Source organism: Protopterus annectens, chromosome 1.part1 (assembly GCF_019279795.1).
Source record: "Protopterus annectens isolate FY-2018-M chromosome 1.part1, PAN1.0, whole genome shotgun sequence".
Classification (NCBI taxonomy): Eukaryota; Metazoa; Chordata; order Ceratodontiformes; family Protopteridae; genus Protopterus; species Protopterus annectens.
In genome coordinates this window covers 476,065,211-476,088,292 of record NC_056726.1, presented here as the reverse complement: position 1 = coordinate 476,088,292, position 23,082 = coordinate 476,065,211, and the positions used below count along the sequence as shown (strand labels likewise).

General features: G+C 39.2%; 1 protein-coding gene across 1 annotated transcript in view; it reads right to left on the bottom strand.

Moving 5' to 3' along the window:
* Nucleotides 1–23,082, bottom strand: part of LOC122814692 (potassium channel subfamily K member 1-like) — a 224,405-nt gene that overhangs the window by 144,864 nt on the left and 56,459 nt on the right. The window contains exon 2 of the mRNA XM_044087103.1: nucleotides 6,642–6,751. Within this exon, the coding sequence (XP_043943038.1) occupies nucleotides 6,642–6,751 (110 nt within the window). The remainder of the gene's footprint in view (nucleotides 1–6,641; nucleotides 6,752–23,082) is intronic.

Here is a 23,082-nt window from a genome sequence, read left to right as displayed (position 1 = left end):
TGCTAAAGAAGAAGAAGCTTCCTTTGATACTTTTACATTTTATAAAGCATCATTTTTCTGCAAAAGTGATAACCATAGCACCTTGAATACAAATAATGACTTTTAATACTGCAAAACAGCTGAGGTTCTCGAAGCCTACCTACCTGTTTTATTTTGCATGCATCCTGAATGGCATGTACTGACATACATATTCATAAGTGTGTGTGACCGATGCAAAAAAGATGGTTAACTTTCTCCTACAAGGCAGAGGGAACAGTCTTAATGTCTTTTCTGTTTTTTTTTCCCTTTCAGAATGAAACATTGGGCATTTACTTTTAGACTGTATTTCTTTCTTCTAAATACATCTTATTAGGTTATTTAAAACACTGTATTGATAATTGAATCAATGTTCTTTAAAGTGTATATCCCTATTTATATTCACATCTTACCTCTTACAGAAAGAACAAGAACATTTGATTTTCATTGTAAATAGATATTTTATGCATAATGATATCAATAGCTTGAGTAACAAATTTAATAGCATCTGTCCTAAATATTACTCTGAAATGTCAAACTGCATTCAATCCAATATCTGTTTTTATTACTTATCTGTTTATTGACTTTTATATAATTTATTTTTCAGTCAGTTGTTCCACTTCAGAAAATGCAACACTACAAATGTTATAAGAAATGTTATCAAAAGTCTTACCAAAGTTGCTCTCTTTTAGCCTTTTTCACTAATAAAATATTGACTTTTTATACTATGCAAAACTGTTTTCTCTGCCAGAAGTGTTAAAAACAGACCCTATAGTTATCAAATGCAAGCTAGTAAATATTGCTTTTCTGTGCTAAGTGTATACTGTGTATTTTTTTTTATTATTGTATTAAGCGCATAATGCATAAAGAGCGTGCTTTGGTACTCTATGTTTTCACTTATTGTGGTTGCAGGTGGCCCCTGTAGTAACTGAAAATGATCACTAAACCAATGTATTTTCTTACACACGCACACACGGTAGACTTTTAAATGACAATCAGTTCTATGACACAAGCAAACTTTCTGTCCAACTTTATTTAGTATGCAGATGAAGTGTTGAAATCTCACACAAGTTGACCAGTAAAACCTTATCTTATGACTTGTCTGCAGTCCATAAGTAATTCAGCCATATGGGCATCTGCATAACTTTCAGGAAACTACAGACCATGCTACTTGTGGAAGACAAAGTGTGAAACAATTTAAGTGCACCACTTCAGCTGGGAAAGTATCCACAGAATCCGAGAAGTCAAATACCTTGGAATTTGGCTTGATCTTTGCCTTTTGCTCTCTAAACACGTACAAAAATAAGCTGTAGTTGCTGCTTAGCATCTGTTGAAAGGTCCCAGGTTTCTTCCTTGCAGAAGCCAGATTTACTCTGGGAGAAAATGTATTAATTCTCCTCCTAAGTACGCACATTTATTAATAGTACCAACTTTTGGCTTTTCCCAGTTAGGGGTCGCCACAGCGGAACACTGGTCCGCTATTGATTGGCAGTGGATTATTATGGTGCCGAGTTGCCAGCCCGATGCCCAACCTTCAAAGAAGGCACACACATTCACTCACGCACCTACCTGTATGTCTTTAAACTTCACTCATCTGCGGGGAGGACATGCAGTCCTCCCCACGGTTGGGTAGCATTCGAAAGACATGCGTGCGTAAATGGGTGTGCTGCCTTCGTTGAAGGTTGGGCATTGAGCTGGCACCTCGGCATTTCATAAAAAAATCTGCTGCCAATCATTAGCAGACTGGAGCTCCGCTGTGGCAACCTCTTACCAGGAAAAAGCCAAAAGACAAGCAACAACAGTTGTACTGCTGTACTGATAACTGTTATCTTTGGCATTTACTTTATTCACTACTGATTCTAATTACACTTTTCATAGTTTGGTGACACACAATTTATGTTTGGCTGAAAGCGGACTCTTGTCATAGAGTCCACTTAATTATAAAAAATAAATAAGTAAATAAACATCAGGATAAGTTTACATTTCTCCCACTTTGATGTCACGCATGTTCTGCACATCATTCAGGTAGTTTCATTTGTATGAAGACCATCCTGACTGGCTTTCCTGTTTTCAGAGCCAGTATTTCATGGAGGTCAGCACTGCAAATTTTTTAACTGAATATTCACTACTTAGAGAATGGAGATCCGTTACCTGCATATCTATAGTAACATAATAGATACTGCTCTAACTGTAAACATTTGGTAAAACAGGTTTCTCTACTGCTTATGGACTTGGGGACGTAAACTTTCCAATTATTACTCCTGAGATCACTGCGTGTGTGGTTTGTGTGTGTGTATGTATCAGCATCAGTAAAGATAAAAAAAGATGACAAAATATCAAATGTTAAATGGATGAACATAGCACAACCTTGGGGAAATGACATATCCTTTTCTGGTAAGGTGTGTGATCTCAGAATAAATAAACAGCATTGGAGTGGGCAACTGAGGCATAACCCCACCTGCAAAAACTATTTTAAATTTTGTGAGGAATTTATTTTGCTGCTTGAGCTTTTTAGTTCAGTATTCTGTGTTCAGTTATTTGAAAGAAGACATTTTGATCAGAGATTTTGGGATAACATGTACTGCCTCAAAGCCCCTTCATATAAGAGGCTGCATCCCCCATATAATTCCTTAGTTTATAAACAAACCAGGGACTCATCAACACTGGGGAAAGACAAGTCAACTGATTGGGGGTTTTCTAAAAACGTTTTTTTTTTTTTTTTTTTTTTTTTTTTTGATAAACAGATACATTTTCCATTCAGTCAATTAGTACTTGCCCTTTCCTCGATATGGCAGCAATTCTGGTTTAAGTATTTTTGCGTGGGGCACTCCTCCAACCAGGGGTGGCACTGGGGGCTATGCCACACCAAACCAATCATGCAGAGGCATTTGCCAATCAGGCCTCCTTATTTAAATATAACCACACTGGGATTGTAACAGAACTGGAAAAAAGAAAAATTGTAGTTCAGACTACATGTTTACTAAAGCTATCGTTTAATACAAGGAATATGCTACATTTGGTAAAAACTCAAAAGAGTGAATGCAAATGGGTGAAAAAAAAACATTTAATTGAACACAATTTAGTCAAATTCCAAATGATTTTTACAGGAGAGAAAGCCCTCCTGAACCCTACTTATTTAAATATACTAAAGTCATGGATAAACAGACATGGAAAAAAGGAAATACATGGAAAATAACTAGTGGAATGCAAAAATAAACTACATCAGAAGTTATTTTGCATAGGTGACATCAATTACCAGGAAAAAAATGTTTTCATACATGTCTGCATCTATACTACTGAAAAATGCATAACTATCCCATCTCAACTAGGCCTCTGCTTGTACTTTAGTTTACTTTACAGGGGGTGGGGCTTGGCATAATGGTTAAGGTCTTTGCTTCAGAAATAGAAAGTAGAGGGTTTGGTTCTGACCTCTAGTTATTAGCTAGGCTTGTAATAGTCTCTAAACTGCAACACTCTGTAAACTTCTGCTTATGCAGAACTGTACACAGAAACCCTGTACAAGCATGTTAATAGCTGCATAGAGGCAGCTGTACCCACCAGGAAGAAGTACAGAACTAACTAAAAAACACAGGCCACCCTGGTGGAATCACAAAATCAATCAACTGTATAAAAGGAGTAAGAAAATCATGGCAAAAATTAGGAGGTGCAGTACCCAGGAGGACAAAAACACTCTCATCAAACTAAACAAATAACTCAGAGGACAAATCAAGTCTACCAGCTAAATTTGAGGTTTTTTGGCCTCCCAGGCCAAGGACAACCACAAAGCATTCTTTAGCTATGTCTACAACCTCAAAGGCAATACACAATTGTGTGCAGAGCTCATGGTAAATGGAGCCACCTATACTAAGCGAGAAGATATAGCAAACATCTGGCTGATAAATTCAGCTCCAACTTTATTCCTCCCTCCTCCTCAACCTTCCCTCAGGAAATATCATCAAATATAACTCCCTACTGTCACTAGAGAACAGGTCCTTAATGCTCTCTCTAAGACCAAGAACACTGCATCAATGGGCCCAGACAATATCCCAGGATGCCTTCTGAATAGCATGAAACATGACCTATCAGGGCCTCTGGAATTACTATTTAACTGTAGCCTCCAAACAGGCGTCATGCCTTGTGAATGGTGAAAGCCAACAGTCATCCCTCTGCACAAAGGTGGGCCATCTACAGACCCATAAATCTGACTAGTCTTATATGTTGTTGTGTCTTTCGGTTTTTCCCGGTTAGGGGTCGCCACAACGGAACTCCGGTCCGCAAATGATTGGTAGTTGATTTTTACATGCCGAGTTACCAGCCCTGACACACAACCTTCAACGAAGGTATGCCTATTCACGCACGTCTCCATGCAGAAGACGCTCTAGTTGAGAATTGAACCGGACAGCGTCTTACTGTGAGGCAACAACGCTCCCGCAGCACCACCACCGCTAAAGTCATGGAAAGAATTATCATGGAGATGATCAATAGAGATATAGTAAACCTCCAGACACTGGACCCAACCCAGTTTGGTTTCGTTAAGGGCAGATCATGTCTACTCAACCTGATGAACATCTTTTTGAAGGTCACCAAAACAATAGATGAGGGCAACATTATTCACACTGCCTACCTTGACCTGGACAAAGCATTTGACACAATACCCCACTCAGGCATTGTTGACAAACTCAAGAGGTTAGATACAAACCCGTATGTTACCTGGTGTATAGACAATTGGCTCACAGACAGGACTCAGGAAGTTAGAATTGGGGAATCCACCTCTACAAAGAGACCAGTCACAAGTGCAGTCCTCAGGGATCAGTCCTTGGACCACTCCTTTTTGGAATTTACTTCACAGAAGTCAAGGCCAATGTCAGTGGTCTCTGGCTGACTAAATTTGCAGATGATTGCAAATTAGGAGCTGTCATTGAATCTCAAACTGACACAAATGTTCTCCAGGAGGGGCTGACACAGACAAACAACTGGTGTCAGAGCCATGGATTAAAACTAAATGCCAAGAAATGCATAATAATATCCTTTGGGAAGTCATCCATCCCTGGTAACTATCATATTGACAACACACCCCTTAGAGATGACCCAGTAATCAGGGACTTAGGGACACACACAGATAGTAATCTAGCCTTTGATCATCACATGTCTACAGTGGTGAGGAAATCATTCTATGTTAGGCAACTTATAAACAAAGGTATGGCATCTAAGTCCAAGGAAGTCATTGTACCACTGTATCTGGCATTCATCAGACCTATCATTGAGTACAATTCCCGCTTTGATATGCATCTAACCAGGCATATCCAACAACTGGAGGGTTCAGAGGTTCCTTACTAAAAGAATACAGGGCATCAGTAATATGTCCTATGCAGACCTCCTCAATGCCATATCCCTGTATTCTGTCTCCTACAGGCTTTTGAGGGGAGATCTATGTCTGGCATACAGGGCATTGTCAGACCTCACTCTGACGGACCTCCTGCATACCCACAAAACAAACAGTACCAGAATTACCTGTTCTAAAGTCTTAAACCTTGCCTATGATATAAATAGGACCTGCTGGAAAGATAGGTATGTATCGCAGAAACTACCCCATCTATGGAACAGGCTCCCCCCATCCATGTGAAGCAGAGTTCCTCCCTAACCCAATTCAAGTGCAAGTTGGACAATTGAATGGGAAACTGGAAATTCATCCCTGGTTTGGAACCTGTGTCTGTAATGCAAACAGGTAACTTGTAAATGGTTCATCTCCCAGGCCCATGCTTACACTTATCAAGGGTATCATAACTTGTTAGAGATTTGGGATGCATGGCTAGGCTTAAAAAGGCCTAGGTTGTTAGCCTAGTAAACATCTATGAACCTATAATAGTCTAGTATTTACGCATGAGCTATTTTCAGCTAACAGGGCTGTCAGCCAGTTTCATGTTTCTGTGTATGTAAAATATATAGACAGACACGCATACATATATACATATCTATATTTATCTATATATATATATATATATATATATATACATATACATATATATATATATATATATATATATATATATATATATATATATATATATATATATATATACACACACACACACACACACACACACACACACACACACACACACACACACACACACACAAGACACACACACACTATATTGAATCTTCCATCCACAACCTTTTTTTTTTTTTACCATTCGTGCACACTGGTTTCAGTTGACACTACAAAACTGAGAATCATCTAGAGGCAATATTCATGTTGCTGGGTGACTAATCCTGCAAAAATATCTATACCAGTTTATTTTAAAATGTAGACACTCACAAAACAGACACCAAAATACATCCAGTTTATAGAATAAACTCATCACAATACAAACATAAATAACCTCACATTAAACAATAGCAAAAAACAGACAAACACTACTTGTGTTAACAGTTTACAGTAAAACTACATCAAAGTGAAACAACAAAAACTTAAGCCATGTTGATACCATAGGACAAGGTTTGTCTGAATAGTGGTAGTGTTACAGCAAAGGTCCTTCTAAGGTAAGGAGCAGGATTAGGGTCAGGGGCATGGTTAGGGATAGCACCAACCACTAAGGTAATGCAGGGAGGCTTCAACAACCCACTTTGGCAGTAGCCGTCCTCTTTAGTGCATGGGCCATATGCCCCTGTATCGAGTACTGCACTTTGGTCCCTGTAGTGAGGCAGTTTAGCAGTTCTCCAGCCAGCGATGGCACTGGGCATAAAACAAAAAAAATGCCTTCATTGCCCAAATGCTGATGAGAACACACAAAGCTGCTGAGGCTGCTTGTAGGACAGCCTCCCCAGTCATTTCTCACCCTCAATAAGGAACACCCAGAATGAAGGGGGAACATTGTTAATAGAGAGTAGCTTTTAGGTTGGCAAGGACAAAAGGAAAGTGCAGACAGACAAATACGATAGCTGCAGGTATGTCTGCCTAATGTGAAATGGATATGATTAGGTATGACAAAGATATTTTAATGATGTTCTCAAGATGGGATTTCTAGATCCAAAGAAGTGAATTAGAATATCTTAGAATCTGACACTTGTTTTGAGAAGTCTAACCTGGTCATTACTGCCCAGCCTCAGTCTTCATTTCCTGGTGCATTTCTCAAGGTTATATAGTATAATCAGCCAGTAAGTGTTCGCATCCTGTCTGCTGCCTCATATTACAGAGTTCCTAACTCACTAAGTTACCCATAATTTGTCCTTCTGGTATTGTTTAAGTTTTTTCACTGGTGTCAACCTCCTATTACATCATCACCATGTGCTGAAGCCAGATCCCTGTCACTACACCACTTGTGCCACTGTATTTCTACACCGCTTCACTTTTCTATATAGCACCCTCCTCCATTAAGCATCACTGTAGAATACCAGGCCACCTCACTCCCTAAGCTGATCAAAGTGAATGAATAACTACAAGCACAAACTGTTTCAATTGTGTTGTACATTTTGCCCATTAGAAATACTTCTTACCTAGATTATTGGTACTCAAACATATTATAAGTTCATGGGTAAGTACTAGGCAAGCTACCCTAGCTGGCCCTTTTAAGCCCTGCCAGTTTCCTTTTGGGGCTTGAATTAACCTATCCTGCTTAGTAGTAGAGTGACCTTACCCATCCAGTAGTCTAAAGACAAGCAGTGGGTGGACTGGATACATAAACTGGCCATAGGTGTGTGTGTGTGTGTGTGTGTGTGTGTGTGTGTGTGTGTGTGTGTGTGTGTGTGTGTGTGTGTGTGTGTGTGTGTGTGTGTGGTGTAGAAGAAGTACCATAACAAGGCTAGCCACCCAGAAGTGTAAACCTTGGATCTAGAAGATTGTCACTGGTAAAGGGGCACACCAAACCCATGCACAAAAATTGGAAAAATGGGTTGTGAATGGATGAATGGATAGCTGATAATTATGTATTCCCTATAGCAAGAATTACTGGGAAAATATCACAGATAATATGAGGGGACCCATGCCATGCATGGGGTAAAGCATTTAGAAACTGCTTCAGTGCATTAGCAGTACAGGGGTCAGTCCTGGGGTAAATTTTCTATTATCCATCCATATATCCAATTTGCTGCTGAATATGGACAGGGATGGGATTTGTTTTATGTGAATGGGAAGTTTGTTTTCAGAACAGTGGTATCCTCTGCGAGATATACCTCTCCCTCCAAACCAGTCAGTCAATTTTACAGAAGAGGTTTTGATTTCTAGACAGAATATTTCTGATGTCAATTGACTTGTTGATGTGCAGTAAATCCATCAGTACTGGGTCGGAGGATGCCGTGTATACCAGACACAAGTCACTTCTTAGCAATCTGTAGAATACAGAGTCCAGTGACAGAGCTTTGAGTCGTCCATGTAAGGTATATTGTTTAGGTCCTGTATCTTTTTAGTAAGGTATCTCTTTGGGTGTTCTAGTTGTTGCATGTTTCAGGACAGATACATGCCAAAAAAGCATTATACTCAATGACTGGCCTAATGAGGGCTGAATAAAGGGGGACAATGACATCACCAGATCTAGACACCATCCCATTGTTTATAAGCGGTGCACTATAGAAAGAATTACGTTATGACAGTGGACTCATGTTGGTCAAAAGGTCACAGTCTGCACAAGTTCACAAATCCCAAACAAGTGGGTCAACTCTTAGGGGTACATTCTGGTAGTTCCCAGAAGTAGATGCCTTCCCACAAGAAAAAATAATGCATTTTTTGGTGTTTAGTTTCAGTCCATAATTATTCAATGTGCAAATGGAACTAATACTAATATGAAAAATTATATATTTTAGCAAAAACTCTTCAGTAGTTTGACAGAGCACTAAGTGAATGTTTTCATACCTGAGGACTTAATTTTATTAACATAAAATGCCTGCACCACCATTAGTGATCCATGATTTTATTTATCAGAAGCACAATACTATTGTTTAAGAAAACTTCATATCTTCCAGGAACTGGTAGTCGAAGCATTACTTAGAAAGCAAAGCCCATTCTAAAAGTTGTTTAACTAGTGATGTGCCACAGATCCAAGTAGTGGGAAATCTCCTTTTTGGCATCGATTTCTACAATCTTCAGAATATGAATCAGGACCTGTTGTTAACTAACTTTGCAGAGAACAGCATACTGGGTTTCTCAAAAATCTCTCTGATACCCATTCCTTACACCAGGATCTAACCCACACAATAAAGAAGTATATGGAAAAAGGGATAAAATTAAATGTGAAAAAGTAGAACACTCACATTTTGTAAACAATGCTCTCCTTCAATATACAGTATAGCCAATATACCACAAATGATTATTTTAGTCAGGGATCTCTCTCTCTCTTTCTCTCTCTCTATCTCCTTTTACCACTGCATAGCAAATAATTGAGTACAGCTAACTTCTAAAGGCATATTTTCCATGTCAAAATAAGTTGCATACCTATGTACATCACCATAATTAAATCAATTGAGTTCAATGCCCTTTTCGGATGTACCTTTCCAGACAAAATAAGTAACTGGAAAGGCCCCAGAGGTTACTAATTAATGAGATTCTTGACCTAAAATCCTTCAGCAACCAGAAAATTCCTGAAGTGCTATATCGGTTCTTTTAGGCTGTTGTGGGGTAATCTATTCCTTGCATTCCATGCCCTTAGAAGATCTTCCTTTAACTTGTGAATATACAGAAGATCAACAGCTCCTCTAACACTAGAACTAGGGATTTAAATATCTCTCCTAACACAAAATATGCTAAAGAGAACAAATGTATTGCTGAGGACCTACCCCACCTCTAGAACAGACTTCTTCTGCAAGCTAAAGACACTAAAGCATCCTTCAAATTAAACCTGAACGATTTGCTGGGTAACCATAAATGGACCACAGGACTGACCTGCTTTGCCCTTATTGAGAAGGGGGATACAGAATAAGGCTAGGTATTTGCAAGGTATAAATGGTCTTGTGGCTCAATCGCCTTCTTTTTACTAAGATCCAAAACTATTTGGGCCTTGAATGTGGGAAAAGTACTGCTTTATGTTTTAATTACTGTGGCCATGTAGATTTCAGATTCCAAGCAAATGACCATCACAGACTTGTTAATCCAAAGGCTTTAGCAGTTCTAGTCACGCCATCTGGAGCCATCATTATTTTACTTTCATTCCTTGGGACATCATGTCTAGTACCTACAGTCTAGTAAACGGGTGGAAAACACGGTCACTGTGTATCGTTTTCTCTTACAAGACAGATGAACAGTCATTTGGTTATTTCTCTTGTTTTAAAGATATCAAATCTAACACCTTCAGTCAAGTGAAAGAATGAAAAGCATGAATAGCTGCATACTGAAGCTGTTTGGTTAGCTTTTGCATGCCCTACATCAACTTTATTACAAGCTGAGATGAGTACAAACTTGCAGTATTATAAGATAGTATTGAATTTTATTTTTTCTGTTTATTGTTTCATTGAATATTGTGTTAAAAATAGTACTGCATTTATCTGCTTATTTATTTGTTTAAAGAAAATTGTGAACTGTCTCTGTTCTCTCCCTGTCTGCAGTTAGTTGGCTTTGGAATTGACCGCCCCTCCTGTAAATTTGTGTTTGAGCACTCCTCCTGGGCCCATCTCATTTGCTCACTCAGAGTACAGTGAGGTCATATTTTGATTTCAGACACTCCTACCATTCCCATCTGTGCAGCCCTGTCCCAGCTCTATCCTAGTCTAGGGTCATTAGCTCATCCTGCATAATACAGAGAGAACATCTGAGTAGGCATACCCACTTAGGCCCTGAACTTGTCTGATTGAAGACTGCTGGAACAGGGCTCAGTTCTGAGTTTTTTTACTGGTTAATTGGGAAATTTGTTTAAATCAGTTTGCTTGCTTTCTATTGTTATATATAAAAAAAACACAATTTGCACTTTATCTGCTTTTACTGTATTTGTGTTTCTTCCTACTTTATTACCTTACTTTGCTTTTGCGTCTTCTTAAAAGTACTCGATTGTGTTTATTCTGCTGCATTTATTACTGCTTGGTAGCAGCCTGATTAAATTATAACTGTTATTCTAAGTCTTTTGGTTATTGCACTTGGGCTTCAGACCAGTTGTTATACATTAAGAAGGTTTGTGGTCTGCACTGTGGTGGCAGGACAGATAGCTTACATCCTTCTAAGTTGGGAATTGCTGATTGAAGGTTCAGTGTCTGTTATTCTAAAAGTGTATTAGTTCTGGTTTAAGCACTTAGTTATTCTACATTAAGAAGGTTTGTGGTCTGCACTCTTGTGGGTGGAGAGAGGCTGGATTCTACCCTTCTGAGCTGGGAATTTCTGGTTAATGCTTACTGTGCCTGCTTATTTTAACTGTTTTTCTGATATTGGTTACCTTGTCTGCTGTAGCATTGACTAGATTCAGGCCTGCTGAATCTAGCTTTGTTTGTGTAACTTTAGCACTAATCCAGGCCATCTTTTTTGGAGAAGGTTCCCCTGCACCCTAGTAGCAGAAGTGTGAGCTTAGAACTTGTCAGATTGAGGACTGCTGGAACAGGGCTTAGTTTTGAGTTTTTTTACTGGTTAATTTGGTAATTTGTTTAAATCAGTTTGCTCGTTTTCTATTGTTATATATATATATAAAAAAAATTGTACTTTATTCATCTGCTTTTACTGTAATTGTGTTTCTTCCCACTTTATTACCTTATTTTGCTTGTGCTTCTTCTTAAAAGTACTCAATTGTATTATTCTGCTGCAGTTATTACTGCTTGGTAGTAGCCTGATTCAATTGTAACTGTTATTCTAAGCCTTTTAGTTGAAGCACTTGGGCTTCAAACCAGTTGTTTTAAATTAAGAAGATTTGTAGTCTGCACTCTTGTGGGAGGAGAGGCTAGATTCTGCCCTGCTGAGCTGGGAATTTCTGGTTAAAGACTTATTGTGCTGTTGCAGGTGTCTTGTAAGGTACATCCCAAATGGGGTGTTGTACTCTATGATGGGTCTGATTTAGTAGAGGGGCACAATAACCTCTTTTGTTCTAGATGCAAACCCTTTTGTGATTAGGTGGGCCACATAGAAGGATATTCTAACCACCTTGGCAATATGATTATCAAAGGAGAGATTACTATCTACTTGGGTCCCCAGATCCCTGATTACATTTTCTGCATTTAGGGGACTACCACCTATGTGGTAGTTCATGGGTACTTTGTTTTTTCCAAAGGGGATGACTATGCACTTTTTGGCATTTAGCTTGAAGCCATGATTTTGACACCAGGTATCCATCTCAGTGAGACCCTTCTGGAGGACGTCTGTATCAGCCGGAGAATCAATTATGGCCCCCAGTTTGCAGTCATCTGCGAACTTGGTCAGCCATAGTCCTCCTGTGCTTGCCTGTACCTCTGAGAAGTATATACCGAACAGGAGGGGTTCCAGGACTGAGCCCTGGGGGACGCCACTTGTAACCGGTTTAGAGTCAGACCTAGAGCCTGCAACTCTCACCATGTGGGTTCTATCCATGAGCCAAATGGCAACCCATCTCGTGACGTAGGGGTTTATGTTCAGGCTGGTGAGCTTGTCTAGAATACCAGAATGGGGAATGATGTCAAAAGCCTTTGCGAGGTCTAGGTAGGCTGTGTGGACCTCCTTTCCCTCATCTAAAGCCTTGGTAACTGTTTCAAAGAAGTCCGCCAGGTTTAGGAGACATGATCTGCCCTTAACAAAGCCAAACTGGGTAGGGTCTAATGTTTGGAGGTTCCCAGTGCCTCTGTTAATGAGCTCCATGATGATGTACTCCATAGCCTTGCAATCCAGGCTAGTCAGGCTTATAGGGCGATAGTTCCCGGGGTCCATTGTGGCTCCTCCTTTGTGGACCGGGATAACTGTTGCTGTGCGCCACTCAATGGGTACGTAAACTGTAGAGAGGCTGTGTTTGAAAAATGTGTTTAGGTGAGGGGTTAGTTCATTTTGGAGTTCGTGTAAGACACAGCCTGGGACGTCGTCAGGTCCCATTGAAGCTGTGTTTTTGGCTTTGGATAGGGCTGTTTTAACCTGTGTGTCAGTGATTGTCGGGGCTCTACATTCTTCTGGTAAGGTTATGGGCCCTTTAGGGGGTGAGAGGGGGGTGAAGTTTGCACTAAACCTGTCTGCCAGAATGTTGGCAATATCAGTCGGTTCAGTGTATTTTGTGCCATTCTGCACTAACTCAGAGCAGATCTGAGAGTTTCCACTTAGGTTTTTGACATAACTAAAGAATGCTTTGTGGTTATCTTTGGAGTTCTTGGCAATTTTTCTTTCAAAGCTAGCCTTGGATGATTTTATGAGGGATCATAGTTTCTTGCTGATACTGATCAGGAATGTCTTTCCTTCTTGGAATGTTACACTTTTCTGTACTAATTTCCTCCTTCTATTGTATAGCTTGTTTATGGCAGGGGTCCACCAGACTGGTTTCCTTTTCCTGGAGGAGTGAGTCTTGGGTTTGCTTGGGATAACACGATCCATGCATTCTTGCAGGTGCTCATAGAGTACCTTTGTAAGGGGTTCAGCAGCTTGGACAGCATTGTCTTTTAGCATGGGGGTTGTGAAACTTTAAACCTCGGTCTTAAGTAACCTGAAGTTTGCTTTTGAAAAGTTTTTCACGGTGGTTTCCTTGATTGGGGGTGGGGGCGGAATGTGGATATCTAGAGCGATTAGTCTACGGTCTGGATCTAACCAGCGAGGGGTTGACCTCCGGTGTAGAACATCGGTTGCCCATGTTGGTGATGACCAGGTCCAATATGTTGTCACCTCTAGTGGGGGTGCAGAACAGTTGATCCAAGGCATTCAAGTTTATAAATTCTTGGAAGCATTGGACAAGGGAGTTAGTACTTGAATAGTTCTCCCAGTTAATGTTTGGGTAATTTAAATCAACCAATATTAGGGTGTTTGGTAGGAACTTCATATTTTCCAGTGTCTCCAGAAATGGGGATCCTGGGTCATGGTGGGTGATCTGTAGCAAGCTACAATTTGAATTGCAGTTTTGCTCATTGTTAGTTGCACATTGATGATCTCTGAGGCATTGTGCTGTGCCACTAACCTGGAGGTGTGGGTATCCTTGATGAATATGGATGCACCCCCACCTTTTTTGTTTCGGTCCGGGTTCTGTGGCCGAAAAGTATGGTATGAGTTATAGCCTGGTAGTGCTGGGGTGCTCTCTGAAGCCTTAAACCAGGTTTCTGTTACTGCACAGATATCAATGTTCTCCATACCAAGGAGTGCCTCCAGTGCATGCATTTTGAGGTTTAGATTTCTGGCGTTGAGTAGCATTACCCTTAGTTTTTGGTTACTTGTGCTATTTACGGTGGTGGGTTTGTCTTTTGTCCTTGCGTAAAAGGCACTATGGGGGCAGCAAAAGCCTTGGCCAGTACTTGAAAGCCTAAGGGTGACAGGTGCAAACCATCTCTTGCAAAGCAATGTGTCTTGTCGAGCATGTCATCCCAGGCGGACAGATACTGGATCCCCTTTGAATAACACCAGAAACTTAGCCAGTTGTTGAAACTGATCATTTTTTCTTTATACTGTGGCATCATTCTTGGTGAGGGCAGGATGCTACTCAGGGTCAGGGTCATACCAGCTTGGGCTACATGATCAGAGAGGTCTTCCATGTCTCTCTTCATGTATTCCAGGGAGGTAAGTCTCAGATCATTCACACCAACATGAACAATGACAGAGTCATATTTGTACTTGTTTCTGGAGTGTCCTGAGTGCTTGTGTTATGTGGCGGATCCTGGTGACTGACAGGCAGCTAACTGTAACCTTCTCCTTGTCCAGCCTAGTTAGTGGGACATCAGTGTGCCTGACTAAAGAGTCACCTATTACTAGTGTGTTGGGTATGTTATTTTGCCTTAAGGGATGTGATTGCATGGCACACTGATTATGTGAAGTATGTGTTTCATGATTTGTGATGGGGTGTGGAGGTTGCTTTGGTGTCTGCTTTGGAGGTCTCTGTTGTTTTTGAAGACTTTTATTTAGAGCCTCCGAGTAGTTCTTGTGTATTTATGTGTGTTATTTGTCGGTGTTGGTTTAGTAGGTCTATGTGAGAATGGTGGTGTGTTGCAAGTATTTTACTTCTCCTCTTGACGGTCAGTTTCAGTCTTGGGTTGTGAGTGCATTGCCTCCAGTTTGGCTGTATAATTGCATCTCTTGCATATATTAGTGTTTGGTGGTAGGAGGAGAGGGTTGTCTATGTACATGAGGCAGTTGTAACATTGCCTCAAAATGCCCAAATTCACCAGTTGGACTGGAGAGTACACCTGAAACTGCCCCTTGGACATGCCTGAATAGGTAAAGTGAGCTGTTTTACTGACTGACTGGTAGGGATGAATAGAGAGCCTTGTCCTTCTGGACAGTATGGGGGGGGTCTAGTGCTACGGTTAATTAGTGCTTGCTATGACTTTTGAGCAAGTGCTGGGCTTCAAAATGAATGGTTTGAGTGCCTAAGTTGAAAGTTTGTCTAGTTCCAAGGGAAAAATTGAAAAGTAGACTTTGTGGAGCCGGGAATAGTTTAACCCTAGCTAAATGGCACTGTCTGGTGCGCAAAAACACACAAATGCAGTTTTTTATAGCAGGGAAATGAAAGAGATAGAAATTAGCCCAAAATGGCCAATAAACTACTAGCTTCTGGGCTAAAACCACTCCTCCAGGGACAGATAGGCTGCTCAAAGCTCCCCTCTCTCACAGGTGAACAGAGAAACTTCCTTCTATCGAAGTAAGGTATGGGCAACACAGAAACTTGTAACACAGCCCTGAATTCAGCAATAACCTGAAAACTGGACTAAACTAGTTCAGATAGGCGAGAAACAAGTATATTTTTTGTTGTTTTTTTTCAGAAAATAAAGCAGAATCAATAAAAAAAAAAAACACTTTAAATGCACAGAAATGCTATCGCACTTTAGTGTGCAGCCTACAACAGTTAAACACAAAAATGACTTAGTTCAAGTGCAGGCAGCAAATAAGTACAATATGTAGCAGAAACAAGCTTTTTAAATCACAGAAACGTTAAAAAAATTGAGTTTTATGCAGACTTAGTTAAAGACAGCAAGAAAATGCAGAAAATGATACTTAATCACTCAAAATTCTCTCTTGTCTCTCTCTGCTGCTGTAGAACTCTGCAGGACACCTGGCAGGCACTTGCTGAACTGAATACAAGCACAAAAAAAAAAACGCGCAAATGCGTTTTTTATAGCAGGGAAATGAAAGAGAGAGAAATTAGCCCAAAATTGCCAATAAACTACTAACTTCTGGGCTACAGCAAACAAGGCATACAAATTTCAGAAAGAAACAGTTCAAATAAGCAGGCACAATAAGCCTTTAACCAGAAATTCCCAACTCAGAAAGGCAGGATCTAGCCTCTCCTCCCACAAGAGTGCAGACCATAAACCTTCTTAATGTAAAATAACTGGCCTGAAGCCCAAGTGTTTAAACCAAAACTAATGCACTTTTAGAATAACAGACACTGAGCTTCAAACAACAATTCCCAACTTAGAAGGATGTAAGCTACCTGTCCTGCCACAACAATGCACTTCACAAACCTTCTTTATGTAAAACAACTGGTCTGAAGCCCAAGTGCTTAAACCAAAAGGCTTAGAATAACAGTTACAATTGAATCTGGCTACTGCTAAGCAGTAATAACTGCAGCAGAATAATACAACTGAGTACTTTTAAGAAGAAGCACAAGCAAAATAAGGTAATACAGTGGGAAGAAACACAATTACAGTAAAAGCAGACAAAGTGAATTTTTTTAATCACAATAGAAAACGAGCAAACTAATTTAAACAAATTACCCAATTAACCAGTAAAAAACTCAAAACTGAGCCCTGTTACAGTAGTCTTCAATCAGACAAGTTCTAACTGCACACTCCTGCCACTAGGGTGCAGGGGAACTTTCTCCAAAAGAGATGACCTGGATTAGTGCTCAAGTTATACAAACAAAGCTAGATTCAGCAGGCCTGAATCTAGTCTATGCTACAGCAGACAAGGTGCACCAATATCAGAAAAACAGTTCAAATAAGCAGGCAAAGTAAGCCTTTGGCCAGAAATTCCCAGCTCAGAAGGGCAGAAACTAGCATCTCCTCCCACAAGAGTGCAGACAACAAGCCTTCTTAATGTAAAATAACTGGCCAGGAGCCCAAGTGCTTAACCAGAACTAATACACTTTTAAAACAGACACTGAGCCTTCAATCAGCAATTCCCAGCTTAGAAGGATGTAAGCTACCTGTCCTGCCACAACAGTGCAGACCACAATCTTCTCGGTGTAAAACAACTGGTCTGAAGCCCAAGTGCTTTAACCAAAAGACTTAGAATAACAGTTACAATTTAATCAGGCTACTACCAAGCAGTAATAAATGCAGCAGAATAAACACAACTGAGTACTTTTAAAAAGAGACAAAAGTAAAATAAGGTAATAAAGTAGGAAGAACACAAATAGAGTAAAAGCAGGTAAAGTGCAAAATTTTTTTTTTATAGCAATGGAAAACAAGCAAACTGATTTAAACAAATTACCCAATTAATCAGTAAAAAAAACTCAGAACTGAGCCCTGTTTCAGCAGTCTTCAATCAGACAAGTTCAGGGCCTAAGTGGGTATGCCTACTCAAATGTTCTCTCTGTATTAGGCAGGATTAGCTAATGAGACTAGACTAGGATAGAGCTGGGACAGGACTGAACAGATGGGAATGGTAGGAGTGTCTGAAATCAAAATATGACCTCACTGTTGAGTGAGCAAATGAGATGGGCCCAGGAGGAGTGCTCAAACACAAATTTACAGGAGGGGCGGTCAATTCCAAAGCCACCAAGATTAATACCAAAACAAGAACAGGGTGGGTGAGGAAACTGCAGACACAGAGAGAACTACAAATTTCAGTGAACAGATAAGCAGATAAATGCAGTACTATTTTTAACACAATATTCAATGAAACAATAAAACAGAAAAAAAAATGCAGTACTAACTTATAACACTGCAAGTTTGTACTTATCTCAGCTCGTAATAAAGTTGTTGAAGCTCAAGTATGCAACTATTCAGCCGAAACTATTTCAGAGATAAGGGACTAAGACTTTAAGGCACAGAGAAGCCCTATAGGCTAAGACTTATTTATTTTCTAATTAGATTGCATTCATATGAAATTAAGGGAACTACTGCAGTATAAAAGACACTCATGCATTAACAGATGTTGAACAATGATCTTTTGAAGAGGTGTATTAGTGGGTTTGTCAAATAATCAATCTTGTGATTAGTGCAAAGAAATGGAGGGGAGGGAAGGAACTAGGTAGGGCCGAAAATGTCAATACTGCACTTAAGAGATGAGGTATAAAGCAGGTTGCTACACACACACACACACACACACACACACACACACACACACACACACACACACACATATATATATATATATATATATATTATAAGGTTTGTACAGGTGGAGGGTGAGAAGTACCACAAAACTGTTTATGTGGCAGGAAGATCCTAATAAAACTATTCAGATACTAGTAAAGACTGGTTGTTGGGCATAGGATTCAAATAAAGAGAAATGTTTGACAATATGTCATGCTGTAGATAAGAGTGGCATTTATCCTGGAGATATTCTGGGGCAGATGCATTGTTTCGATAAATGAAGTTGCAGTTGTGTTTTAAATTAGTTTGCATTTTCAATGGTTGTCACTGATAGTGGGATGTGGTTCCACAGTTTAGTTACACTATTTGAATATAGACCGTCACCTGTAATATTAGTTGGTTTGGTTATAGTTATTAGACTTTTTTTTCTAAAGCATAAGATTCTATTGGGGGAGTAATATATTAAGTTACTAAGGGTGGGGCAATTTTCTACCTTCTAGAGAAGTCTTTGTATTGTAGCTAGCTGAGAATGAGATAGATGATGTGTTCTAACCAGTTTAATTCTCTGAGTGCAAGGCAGAGGTGTGTTATATTGATATACTTTAATTCAAATTTGGCTATTTGATTACAGAAAGGTTATTTGTAGCATCCATTGTTATTGAGGCTACACTAAATGTAATATAACATTTTGACGATGATTATGATTGCAATAATAACAATGTTAGTTTTCTGAATGCTACATCCAATACTATCATTCTCATTACGTGGCTACCACTAGAGACTGCCAGAACGTACCACATCCTATTATGAATAATATACAGACCAATACTCTTTTCTGGTCTACCTGATGTACATTTACATGTCTTAGTGAAAGCATGCAAAGTACCAATGAGAGCTACTATTGGGTAACTTAAAATGCTGTCCTTAGAAAGATATGTAAATATTCCAGGTTAAAAAGGTAGACAGATATATGGGAAACTAAATATGCCAAAGCAGAAGTTGTCAGTGACAACTCATGTAATACTCTGGAAAATGTCATTTTCTTGAGTTTTCTGCAAAAATAAAACTGATCATAACTGCAGGGCTATATTACTTCACTGAAGTTTGGTAATAATGGAGTTGATTAAATTAAGTGTGTGTGTGTGTGTGTGTGTGTGTGTGTGTGTGTGTGTGTGTGTGTGTGTGTGTGTGTGAGAGAGCTTGTGTAGAAAATGTTGTTCAGACTTCCGTTTTCCCAAAATACAGTTTCATTGAAGTGAAACTTTCTTTTAGCTGGTTATATTTCATGTGTATAGGGTTGCTCACTCATACACACATGCAAAGCACATGCATATCAGACCTTCAGTATATACCAGCATCATAATGCTTACTACAATATTGATGATCATTGACATTGTACAACGTCAGAGGTATACTTACTGTAGGTCAGAGCAATCATTTAACATCAAGCAATTATATGAATCTTTCATATATAAAAGTAGTAAAAATGGGGATTCCAACCACAATAGCCACCAACAACAGAAGTAAAAAGGCTGGAAGGAAGCACACTAGGTCACAAATTCCTCCAAGGTTTAATGTCACAGAATAAAAGCAAGCAACACTCCAAATACATTTTCGTTCATAGGAACTTCATCAGAATACTATACACATGAAATATTATTCTTCACATATCTATATATATACACAGATGCTTACAATGTATTTTACATTATGCACACAAACACACACACATATAAATGTGTATATGTGTATACACATTGTACATATATATATATATATATAATGTATATACATATATATATATATATGTATATTTTATATATATATAATATACATATATATATATATATATATATATATATATATATATATATATATATATATATACACACACACACACACACAAAATCAGCCCACTTCTATGGCAAATGAAAATAATTACAATAAATAAAAATGTTTAGTTACACTTCCTCTCTCTCTCTCAGACACACACATACATCTACACACACTCTTGTGTGCATGTGCGTGGTATTTTTGAACTGTTTCATTTGTTTCTGTATGTGCATGCAGTCTAGTATTAGTAAGTAAAGAATCTGTGATCAAAAACCTTAGAGCTTTTTAAGGGAGCTTAGCTTTATGCTTACCTTCCTTTATCTGGGACATAGCTGATGGCTGACAGACAAGTGGAAAATGATTTTTTATCAAAACAAACTAAAATGCTATAAAAAAACATGCAGAACTTTACATTTTTGGTACTTGCATATTATCGCAACCAGATTTTCGACCTGGCAAAACTCGTCGTGTGTGGACGAAAGTACTGATTATGATGGTAAAAGGGCTGTGTCAAGTATTACTTATTACTGTCTCACATTGTGTATCACTCAGGGCGGTGGCCACGGTGGTGCAGTGGTTAGCACTGTCACCTCACAGAAAGAGGTTCTCTCGTTTGATCCTCGGCTGGGGTGCCTTCTGTGCGGAGTCTGCATGTCCTCCCTGTGGTCGCGTGGGTTTCCTCCGGGTGCTCTAGTTTCCTCCCACATCCCAAAGACATGCTGCAGGTGGATTGGACACTCTAAATTGGCCCTAGGTGTGAGTGGTGTGAGTGAGTGAGTGTGTGTGTGTGTGTGTGTGTGTGTGTGTGTGTGTGTGTGTGTGTGTGTGTGTGTGTGTGTATGTGTGTGTGTGTGTCTGTGTGTGCGTGTGTGTGTATGTGTGTGTGCCTTCTGTGGAAGGTTGGGCGCCGGGCTGGCAACTCGACACTGTAAAACTCTACTGCCAATCATGAGCGGACAGGTGATCCGCTGTGGAGACCCCTAACCGGGGAAAGCCGAAAGAAGAAGAAGAAGATTGTGTATCACTTAGGAAGATGAATAACCGACAAATGTTGCATTTATTGGGGACGTACTTTTAAACAGTTTCACTGCAGTCTAGAAGATGTTTACAATTCCAAATCATGCGTTGATACTTACACATTACAAACTGTTGTCTTGCTGACTATTCTACCATGTGTTACAGTCTTCCTACTAAGGGACGCATAATGCACCTTCTGTGGCTTGTTATTAATAGGCAGTGCCATTCATTTTTTCAGCATTGCTTTGTCATTGTGTTATATTGTAATTTGTGACATTTCTCCTTGGACGTGGATTCACGGACTCGACTCTGCATTGCTTACAGAATGCATGAACAAAATAACAGTCATCAAGTGCATTATAACTGCTATTTATTCAGTTTTCTGCATATTTTTTGAGTTGTAAAAAGTTTTCTTTCCAAGGTGTGCAGTAAACATGTCGAAACGTAATAAATAAATAGGTCCTTCTACAGAGGACCCAGAAGGAGCAGGCATCTTTATTGCATTTTTCCGTAAGTTAGGGCGAGGACGGACGATAGCCACGACAAGGAATTTTGCCATTACTCCTCTTTCAATGTCACAAGCTAGGTGAAAGAATAATAATCAAGAGTTTTTACAACCCTTTTCTGGTAAAGATAAGTTCGCGAAAACCTTACAAATTACGTGAGGTTAGCAAAGTGGTTGTGACACATGACGAGTTTTGCTAGGTAGAAAATCTGGATGCGTTAATACGCAAGTACCACATTTTTTTGTTGTTCGTTTGTTTTATATTCTTGGTATTTCATATTTTACATGGATGTTTAGAACTTCCCTCAATAATTCATATCCTTAGACAGATTTTTTTTTTCAGGAGATGATACTGCGGTGGTTGTGCTGCGGTAGCGTTGTCGCCTCACAGTAAGACGTTGTCCTGTTCGATTCTCAGCTAGAGCATCTTCTGTGTGGAGACATGCGTGAATGGGCGTACCTTCGTTGAAGGTTGTGCGTCAGAGCTGGCAACTCGGCACGTAAAAATCTACTGCCAATCATTAGTGGACCGGAGTTCCACTGTAGTGACCCCTAACCTGGAAAAGCCGAAAGACACAATAACATTCTTTGTAACCTACCTAGTTAAACCCTTTGTTAGTGAAATTATACTTCTCAAAAAGTAGCCAATTACACTGATCAGGTATGCTTCTGGGAAGAATTAATAACATGAAAGTGTGAACACTTACAGTGAGTTTGGAATTCCTGATCATTTAACTGAATACATTGTTTCCCATCAGACTGAATCAGTGTTCACTTCAGTTGAAACTAGCACCTGAAGCTATGCCTAAGCTTAGCCCAAGGCCATAGCACAGACTAACATTTTGAAATGCAGCAAATGAGCAAGCTCCAAAATGAAGTAGCGATTTGCATGACATAAAAACACACAGACACATATATATATATATATATATATATATATATTTATTAATATTATATACACATCAAGTAGTTCATGTTCATTATACTATATATATATATATATATATATATATATATATATATATATATTCTACTTTAATCAAATTCTATCCCTGTCTTTTTAAAAAAAGTCTTCTTTTCACTATTAAACCACACTCATGGTACAGTAGTTAATTATCCTGACAATAAAACCTGAAGTGTCAGATCTCTGATTCTGCATATATTCGGCAAGGATCATTTTAGGAATTTTTCTCTCTCACTTTTTTTTTTTTTTTTTGGTTCTTGAAAGTAACAGCAAATAGTTTCAGATATTAGTTGCAGTCTGACTAAACCAGCACCATCGTTAGTCATTTTCAGTAGGATTCACATATATAATTTTGCTTTTTTTCTAAGTAGTAGAGTCCCTCTAAAGGCTTTCAAAATCATAGTCAATTACTTTTTTCTCTTGAATAATGCAG